The following is a 9888-nucleotide window of genomic DNA, read 5'->3' as shown; positions in this document are numbered from 1 at the left end:
CTGTTTGTAGAGAGTGTGATGCGCTACATATGACAGCATGCTGAACAGCATCGGGAGACAAGATCATTCCACACACGGATGGGTGTCTCTCACTCTGTGAGTGTGCAGTGATGTGTGTGTGTGTGTGTGTGTGTGTGTGTGTGTGTGTGTGTGTGTGCAGTGATGTGAATGCCCTCATGCTCAGCCAGCCCATCACTTCTGGTCTGGAGGCGGCGCTCAGCTGAGCAGCTACACACTGCTGTCACACCGCAGAGAGAGAGAGAGAGAGAGAGAGAGAGAGAGAGAGAGAGAGAGAGAGAGAGACTGTTGACTCTGAAAGGCAGCTGTCGTCCCAATGCAAACACACACTGCACACAGACGTTAAAGTGATATACACTATATGGACAAAAGTATTGGGACACTGCTTATTTACTGTTTCTGAAATCAAAGGTATGAAAAGAGTTGATCCTGCTTCTGTTGGAGTAACTGTCTCTACTGTCCAGAGAAGAAGACTTTCTACTAGATTCTGGAGAAGCATTGCTGTGAGGATTTGATTGCATCCAGCAACAAGAGCGTTACTGAGGTCAAGACGTTGGATGATGATCACCACCCCACCTCATCATCCCCATCCCATCCCAAAAGTACTGGATGGAGCTCCTCCACCATCATTCCAGAGAGCACAGTTCCTCCACTGCTCCACAGCTCCTAAATGCTGGGGGGCTTTATACCCCTCTAGCCCACGCCTGGCATTAGGCAGCATGGAGCCAATAGGGTCATGATGATGATCTGCTCCAGAGAGTCCTATTCTATTGGCAGTACTTCTTCTCTACAGGGACTAGACAAGCTGTGTGTGCATTTGCACATCTGTGTCAGCAATGAGTGCAGCTTAAAGTAGCTGAATGCATTCATTAGAAGAGGTGTCCACAAACATTTGGACATTTAGTATACTTTAGAGTTGAGCTGCGTTTAGAACGAGGCCAGCTGTTCAAATGAGTGACCCCTGGGAACACTGGTCAAACATTACAGCCACAGGCCACCCCCCCCCCCCCCCACAGGGTGCAGCAGTGAGTCTGTGAATTACAGAGCGGATATGATGGATTACAGTCATTTTCCAGCGTCACTGGAGCAACTTAGCGGCTTGTTTTCTGCTCCAGTGTTCTGATCGGCCATTAGACTGACCCCAGCAGCTCTGACACAGCGCCGGAGACGAAACATGCACAAAATGCACCTGCAAGCGCAGAGCGTCCAGAACCTGGAACACAGCAACACCCAGCCAACGAAGACAAGCGAGAAAAGTCCACTCTAAGGTCTGACCAATACACACTGATGAGCCAAAACATTAGGATGGAGATAATGTGGTATCAGTGCTGCATGTGATGGTCTGGATTCTCTGTTAGACAGTAACAGAACAGATGGTTCTCGTAGTTGGATATTTAGAACTGGGCAGTGTGAATGTCTAGACCACTCAACTATCAGAGCGCCCCCCAAACAGCTGCATGTGCTACTGGTCAGTAGCGGTCAGCACCTTCCGATGATGGTCCGAGGAGAGAGGGACCTTCAACCGAAACCAAAAGATGTGCTTACAGACATGTTTAATGATTAAAGAAGGAGGATCGTTTCACATCACACAGTGCAGCGCCCCCTGCTGTGTATAGAGCTGTGTAGCTGCAGTCAGGTCAGAGTGCCCATGCCAACTCCTGTCCACCGTCTCCTACGATACCAGAGTGATGGAAGAAGATGGTCTGATCTGATGAGTCCTGTGTTTTTTGTCCATCAAACATAAACATATATGTTTATATATCATTTGAGTTATGAAAACTAAACATGTTAGTTTTCATTCTGTAACTCTGGATCACTGAAAGAGAAGAACATGGTATAATTCTTCTTTCATTCCACTGGGATGGTTGTTAAGGGGAATATTCACTACGACCTTCTTCACCCTCTTCTTCACACACCAGGAGAATGAGATTTACTTCAGAGTCGTGTAGCTTCTATTATTCACTGCAATCTGTTACTGCAACCCGTCCCACACCGCCACGGGTTCTGCCTGCACACTTTCTAACGGAGTCTCTACAGAACACTGATTTAAGCAGGTCTCATCGTACAGAACTGTCTCAGGTGTCAGGTGTCAGTCTCAACTCCCACAGTCCTGAACGCCATGCAGGAGCAACCAGCAGGAACACCAGATCACACAGAACTGCAGAGCTCTGAGCGTGTTCACCCTGTCTAACAACCAGATACCCCCCAACAAGCCAGCCAATCCCAAACATGCCCCATAACACACAGCATCCCCACTATTCCACTCACTGGCCACTTTATTAGGAACCCCTACCTTGTGCTTCCACTCACTGGCCACTTTATTAGAAACCCCTACCTTGTGCTTCCACTCACTGGACACTTTATTAGAAACACCTACCTTGTGCGTCCACTCACTGGACACTTTATTAGAAACACCTACCTCATGCATCCAGGCTACAGTCTCTTATTGTACACCAGCACAATGGAGCTACATGGTAGGTGTTTCTAATAAAGTGGCCAGTGATGAAGCATAAAGTAGGTGTTTCTAATAAAGTGTCCAGTGAGTGGAAGCACAAGGTAGGGGTTTCTAATAAAGTGGCCAGTGAGTGGAAAAGCACAAGGTAGGTGTTTCTAATAAAGTGGCCAGTGAGTGGAAGCACAAGGTAGGGGTTTCTAATAAAGTGGCCAGTGAGTGGAAGCACAAGGTAGGTGTTTCTAATAAAGTGGCCAGTGATGAAGCACTAGGTAGGTGTTTCTAATAAAGTGGCCAGTGATGAAGCAGAAAGGGTTACTAATAAACTGGCAAGAGATGAAGCATAAGGTAGGTGTTTCTAATAAAGTGGCCAGTGAGTGGAAAAGCACAAGGAAGGTGTTTCTAATAAAGTGTCCAGTGAGTGGAAGCACAAGGTAGGGGTTTCTAATAAAGTGGCCAGTGAGTGGAAGCACAAGGTGGGTGTTTCTAATAAAGTGGCCAGTGATGAAGCACTAGGTAGGTGTTTCTAATAAAGTGGCCAGTGATGAAGCAGAAAGGGTTACTAATAAACTGGCAAGAGATGAAGCATAAGGTAGGTGTTTCTAATAAAGTGGCCAGTTATGCAGCATAAGGTAGGTGTTTCTAATAAAGTGGCCAGTTATGCAGCATAAGGTAGGTGTTTCTAATAAAGTGACCATTGAGAAAGCAAAAGGTAAGGTGTTTCTGATAAAGTGGCCAGTGATGAAGCATAAGGTAGGTGTTTCTAATAAAGTGACCATTGAGAAAGCAAAAGGTAAGGTGTTTCTAATAAAGTGGCCAATTATGAAGCATAAGGTAGGTGTTTCTAATAAAGTGGTTAATTATGAAGCATAAGGTAGGTGTTTCTAATAAAGTGACCATTGAGAAAGCAAAAGGTAAGGTGTTTCTGATAAAGTGGCCAGTGATGAAGCATAAGGTCGGTGTTTCTAATAAAGTGGCCAGTGAGAAAGCAAAAGGTAAGGTGTTTCTGATAAAGTGGCCATCTCACTGGCAAATGCATGTGGCTCTTCTATGCACGGCCCACTGAGATGCTGCAGGCGCAGCATGAGCCGCAGTCAAGAGCATGATGTGAACCAGCTTCATCATCATCTTCATCATGAGCAGCGGTGCATGGGTGTGCATGTCTGCACTCCATGATCCCATGATCCCAATCTGTTCCCACATCAGCACCCCTGCACAGCTGCTGCTGATGAAGATGATGAGGATTAAGATGCTGATGAAGATGCACCTACTTGCTTTGCCAGGTTTGGGTCTCTGCAGGAGCTTCTGCACGGTGAGCAGGTCCTCGGTCTTCACGGCCTGCAGCAGCTCCTGGTCCTTCCCCATCCTTCAGCCCAGCTCCGTCACATCCACAGCATCCTCCGCGCGGGGGGGTGGGGGTGTGTGGGTGAGGATGGGGGTGGGGTGGGGTGGGGGGTGAGCTCTAGCCTGTCCGTCTGGAGGATGCTGATATCCTGGGAGCTCGGGATCACAGCTCGCGCGATTTCAAGCTCCAAAATATCCCAGACCCCCCCTTCCCCCCTCCAGCAGGGTCTGATCCGTGCTCGTGCGCTCCGATTATACGTGAGATTCCCAAAGCAGTCCGTGCGCGCGCTCGTGCATCATTGTTTGTACTGGCGGCTTCAGATCCAGGGTTCCGTCTGTTCTAGAAAACCGTGCTAAAGGAACGATCACGCGCGACGCGGACGGAGCTGCGGCTCGGGAAATGAAGGCGCGCGCGCGGCGGTCAGACACGAGCGGAACGGAGAAACTGAAGAGGAAATAATAAAGAATTTAATAAAAGCAGCGATTTCTGGTGCTGTTAGGTGCCGAGGCGAGGCGGGGCGGCGAGCTGCGTGCTGCCATAGCTGCGCCTGCTGTGTGTGTGTGTGTGTGTGTGTGTGTGCGCGCGCGTGTTTTTCTGCAAGCGTATCTGAACAGCGTGCAAGAGCCCACCCGTATTCAGACAAGCCACGCCCACACGCACAGGGATTGGGCAGTAATTTTACAACGCAAGTATTTTATTATTATAATTATTGTTGTTATTATTATTATTAGCAACAGCAGCAATCAGTTGTATTATTATCAATAGTAGTGTAGCGGTTTTAGAAATAATATACCCTTAATAGCAGTAATATTATTAATAGTAACAGTACTATTATTAACATATTATTAGCAGTACTAGCAGCAGTAGTAGTATCATCTGTATCAGTGTTAATAGTAGGGATAGCAGTAGGAGTAGAGATAGCAGTAGGAGTAGAGATAGCAGTAGGAGTAGAGATAGCAGTAGGAGTAGAGATAGTAGTAGGGATAGCAGTAGGAGTAGAGATAGCAGTAGGAGTAGAGATAGTAGTAGGGATAGCAGTAGGAGTAGAGATAGCAGTAGGAGTAGAGATAGTAGTAGGGATAGCAGTAGGAGTAGAGATAGCAGTAGGAGTAGAGATAGTAGTAGAGATAGCAGTAGGAGTAGAGATAGCAGTAGGAGTAGAGATAGTAGTAGGGATAGCAGTAGGAGTAGAGATAGCAGTAGGAGTAGAGATAGTAGTAGAGATAGCAGTAGGAGTAGAGATAGTAGTAGGGATAGCAGTAGGAGTAGAGATAGCAGTAGGAGTAGGGATAGCAGTAGGAGTAGAGATAGTAGTAGAGATAGCAGTAGGAGTAGAGATAGTAGTAGGGATAGCAGTAGGAGTAGAGATAGTAGTAGGGATAGTAGTAGGAGTAGAGATAGTAGTAGAGATAGCAGTAGGAGTAGAGATAGCAGTAGGAGTAGAGATAGTAGTAGGGATAGCAGTAGGAGTAGAGATAGCAGTAGGAGTAGAGATAGTAGTAGGAGTAGAGATAGCAGTAGGAGTAGAGATAGTAGTAGGAGTAGAGATAGTAGTAGGAGTAGAGATAGCAGTAGGAGTAGAGATAGTAGTAGAGATAGCAGTAGGAGTAGAGATAGTAGTAGGGATAGCAGTAGGAGTAGAGATAGTAGTAGGGATAGTAGTAGGAGTAGAGATAGTAGTAGGGATAGCAGTAGGAGTAGAGATAGCAGTAGGAGTAGAGATAGTAGTAGAGATAGCAGTAGGAGTAGAGATAGCAGTAGGAGTAGAGATAGTAGTAGGGATAGCAGTAGGAGTAGAGATAGCAGTAGGAGTAGAGATAGTAGTAGAGATAGCAGTAGGAGTAGAGATAGTAGTAGGGATAGCAGTAGGAGTAGAGATAGCAGTAGGAGTAGGGATAGCAGTAGGAGTAGAGATAGTAGTAGGGATAGCAGTAGGAGTAGAGATAGCAGTAGGAGTAGAGATAGTAGTAGGAGTAGAGATAGTAGTAGGGATAGCAGTAGGAGTAGAGATAGTAGTAGGGATAGCAGTAGGAGTAGAGATAGCAGTAGGAGTAGAGATAGTAGTAGGGATAGCAGTAGGAGCAGAGATAGTAGTAGGAGTAGAGATAGTAGTAGGAGTAGAGATAGTAGTAGGAGTAGAGATAGCAGTAGGAGTAGAGATAGCAGTAGGAGTAGAGATAGTAGTAGAGATAGCAGTAGGAGTAGAGATAGCAGTAGGAGTAGAGATAGTAGTAGGAGTAGAGATAGCAGTAGGAGTAGAGATAGCAGTAGGAGTAGAGATAGTAGTAGGAGTAGAGATAGTAGTAGAGATAGCAGTAGGAGTAGAGATAGTAGTAGAGATAGCAGTAGGAGTAGAGATAGCAGTAGGAGTAGAGATAGTAGTATGAGTAGAGATAGTAGTAGGGATAGCAGTAGGAGTAGAGAAAGTAGTAGAGATAGCAGTAGGAGTAGAGATAGCAGTAGGAGTAGAGATAGCAGTAGGAGTAGAGATAGTAGTAGAGATAGCAGTAGGAGTAGAGATAGTAGTAGGAGTAGAGATAGTAGTAGAGATAGCAGTAGGAGTAGAGATAGTAGTAGGAGTAGAGATAGTAGTAGAGATAGCAGTAGGAGTAGAGATAGTAGTAGGAGTAGAGATAGCAGTAGGGATAGCAGTAGGGATAGCAGTAGGAGTAGAGATAGTAGTAGGAGTAGAGATAGCAGTAGGAGTAGAGATAGTAGTAGGAGTAGAGATAGCAGTAGGGATAGCAGTAGGGATAGCAGTAGGAGTAGAGATAGTAGTAGGAGTAGAGATAGCAGTAGGAGTAGAGATAGTAGTAGGAGTAGAGATAGCAGTAGGAGTAGAGATAGTAGTAGAGATAGCAGTAGGAGTAGAGATAGTAGTAGGAGTAGAGATAGTAGTAGGAGTAGAGATAGCAGTAGGAGTAGAGATAGCAGTAGGAGTAGAGATAGTAGTAGGAGTAGAGATAGCAGTAGAGATAGCAGTAGGAGTAGAGATAGCAGTAGGAGTAGAGATAGCAGTAGGAGTAGAGATAGTAGTAGGAGTAGAGATAGCAGTAGGAGTAGAGATAGCAGTAGAGATAGCAGTAGGAGTAGAGATAGCAGTAGGAGTAGAGATAGTAGTAGGAGTAGAGATAGTAGTAGAGATAGCAGTAGGAGTAGAGATAGTAGTAGAGATAGCAGTAGGAGTAGAGATAGTAGTAGGGATAGCAGTAGGAGTAGAGATAGTAGTAGGGATAGCAGTAGGAGTAGAGATAGTAGTAGGAGTAGAGATAGTAGTAGGGATAGCAGTAGGAGTAGAGATAGTAGTAGGGATAGCAGTAGGAGTAGAGATAGTAGTAGGGATAGCAGTAGGAGTAGAGATAGCAGTAGGAGTAGAGATAGTAGTAGGGATAGCAGTAGGAGTAGAGATAGTAGTAGGGATAGCAGTAGGAGTAGAGATAGTAGTAGGGATAGCAGTAGGAGTAGAGATAGCAGTAGGAGTAGAGATAGTAGTAGGAGTAGAGATAGTAGTAGGGATAGCAGTAGGAGCAGAGATAGTAGTAGGAGTAGAGATAGTAGTAGGAGTAGAGATAGCAGTAGGAGTAGTGATAGTAGTAGGAGTAGAGATAGTAGTAGGAGTAGAGATAGTAGTAGAGATAGCAGTAGGAGTAGAGATAGTAGTAGGAGTAGAGATAGCAGTAGGAGTAGAGATAGCAGTAGGAGTAGAGATAGTAGTAGGAGTAGAGATAGTAGTAGAGATAGCAGTAGGAGTAGAGATAGCAGTAGGAGTAGAGATAGTAGTAGGAGTAGAGATAGTAGTAGAGATAGCAGTAGGAGTAGAGATAGTAGTAGGAGTAGAGATAGCAGTAGGGATAGCAGTAGGGATAGCAGTAGGAGTAGAGATAGTAGTAGGAGTAGAGATAGTAGTAGGAGTAGAGATAGCAGTAGGAGTAGAGATAGTAGTAGGAGTAGAGATAGCAGTAGGGATAGCAGTAGGAATAGCAGTAGGAGTAGAGATAGTAGTAGGAGTAGAGATAGTAGTAGGAGTAGAGATAGCAGTAGGAGTAGAGATAGTAGTAGGAGTAGAGATAGTAGTAGGAGTAGAGATAGCAGTAGGAGTAGAGATAGTAGTAGGAGTAGAGATAGTAGTAGGGATAGCAGTAGGAGTAGAGATAGTAGGAGGGATAGCAGTAGGAGTAGAGATAGTAGTAGGAGTAGAGATAGTAGTAGGGATAGCAGTAGGAGTAGAGATAGTAGTAGGGATAGCAGTAGGAGTAGAGATAGCAGTAGGAGTAGAGATAGTAGTAGGAGTAGAGATAGTAGTAGGGATAGCAGTAGGAGCAGAGATAGTAGTAGGAGTAGAGATAGTAGTAGGAGTAGAGATAGCAGTAGGAGTAGTGATAGTAGTAGGAGTAGAGATAGTAGTAGGAGTAGAGATAGTAGTAGGAGTAGTGATAGTAGTAGGAGTAGAGATAGCAGTAGGAGTAGTGATAGTAGTAGGAGTAGAGATAGCAGTAGGAGTAGAGATAGCAGTAGGAGTAGTGATAGCAGTAGGAGTAGGGATAGCAGTAGGAGTAGTGATAGCAGTAAGAGTAGGGATAGCAGTAGGAGTAGTGATAGTAGTAGGAGTAGTGATAGTAGTAGGAGTAGGGATAGCAGTAGTAGTAGTAGTGAAATTAGTAGTAGTAGGGATGGCAGTAGGAGTAGTAGTGATAGTAGTAGGAGTAGTGATAGTAGTAGGAGTAGAGATAGCAGTAGGAGTAGTGATAGCAGTAGGAGTAGTGATAGTAGTAGGAGTAGAGATAGCAGTAGGAGTAGTGATAGTAGTAGGAGTAGTGATAGTAGTAGGAGTAGGGATAGCAGTAGTAGTAGGGATAGCAGTAGGAGTAGTGATAGTAGTAGGAGTAGGGATAGCAGTAATAGTAGTAGTGAAATTAGTAGTAGTAGGGATAGCAGTAGGAGTAGTAGTAGGAGTAGGGATAAAACTAGGAGTAGAGATAGTAGTAGGAGTAGAGATAGTAGTAGGAGTAGTGATAGTAGTAATAGTATGGATAGTAGTAGGAGTAGAGATAAAAGTAGGAGTAGAGATAGCAGTAGGAGTAGTGATAGTAGTAGGAGTAGTGATAGTAGTAATAGTATGGATAGTAGTAGGAGTAGAGATAGTAGTAGGAGTAGAGATAGCAGTAGTAGTAGTGAAAATAGTAGTAGTAGTGATAGTAGTAGGAGTAGAGATAGCAGTAGTAGTAGTGATAGCAGTAGAAGTAGAGATAGTAGTAGTAGTAGTAGAGATAGTAGTAGGAGTAGCAGTAGTAGAGATAGCAGTAGTAGTAGAGATAGCAGTAGTCGTAGTGATAGCAGTAGTAGTAGTGATAGTAGTAGAAATAGCGAACGTAGTAGGAGTAGTGATAGCAGTAGGAGTAGGGATAGTAGGGACAGTAGTAGTAGGAGTGATAGCAGTAGGAGTAGGGGTAATGGTAGGAGTAGTGATAGCAGTAGAAGTAGAGATGGTAGTAGGAGTAGATATAGTAGTAGTAGTAGTAGTAGTGAAAGTAGTAGTAGTAGTGGTGATAGCAGTAGGAGTAGTGATAGCAGTAGGAGTAGAGATAGTAGTAGGAGTAGTAGTAGTGAAAGTAGTAGGAGCAGTGATAGCAGTAGTAAAGATAGTAGTAGGAGTAGGGATAGTAGTAGTAGTAGGGATAGTAGTAGTGATAGTAGTAGTAGTAGTGAAAGTAGTAGTAGTGATAGCAGTAGGAGTAGAGATAGCAGTAGGACTAGTGATAGTAGTAGTAGGGATAGTAGTAGGAGTAGAGATAGTAGTAGTAGTAGTGATAGCAGTAAGAGTAGTGATAGCAGTAGGAGTAGAGATAGCAGTAGGAGTAGTGATAGCAGTAGTAGGGATAGTAGTAGGAGTAGTGAAAATAGTAGTAGTAGTAGTGATTGGGTGTGAGTGGTTATGGAAGTGAGTAGGTTGCTATGGTATTTCGGGTGGTTGCTTTGGTGTTGCTAAAAGGTTGCTACAGTGTTCACAAAGTGTGAAGTATGTGATCACTAAGGTGATAACGCCAGGCGTGGGTTAGAGGGGTATAATGCTCCC

At 44.5% G+C, this 9888-nt stretch overlaps 1 protein-coding gene across 7 annotated transcripts in view; it reads right to left on the bottom strand.

Annotated features, from left to right (window-relative positions):
• caskin1 (CASK interacting protein 1) overlaps positions 1-4398 on the bottom strand; it is a 118743-nt gene extending 114345 nt beyond the window's left edge. For 6 of the 7 annotated variants that reach the window (XM_072693898.1, XM_072693900.1, XM_072693901.1 and 3 more), the window contains exon 1: positions 3742-4398. In XM_072693898.1, coding sequence (XP_072549999.1) covers positions 3742-3835 — 94 coding nt within the window. In that variant the 5' untranslated portion in view covers positions 3836-4398. The remainder of the gene's footprint in view (positions 1-3741) is intronic. The other variant, XM_072693906.1, reaches the window with a different exon arrangement.
• Positions 4399-9888: the final 5490 nt, after the last annotated feature.

The sequence above is a fragment of the Salminus brasiliensis genome, chromosome 12 (assembly GCF_030463535.1).
Source record: "Salminus brasiliensis chromosome 12, fSalBra1.hap2, whole genome shotgun sequence".
NCBI classification, from domain to species: domain Eukaryota; kingdom Metazoa; phylum Chordata; class Actinopteri; order Characiformes; family Bryconidae; genus Salminus; species Salminus brasiliensis.
The sequence above is the reverse complement of the archived record's forward strand: the minus strand, read 5'-3'. Positions and strand labels throughout refer to the sequence as shown.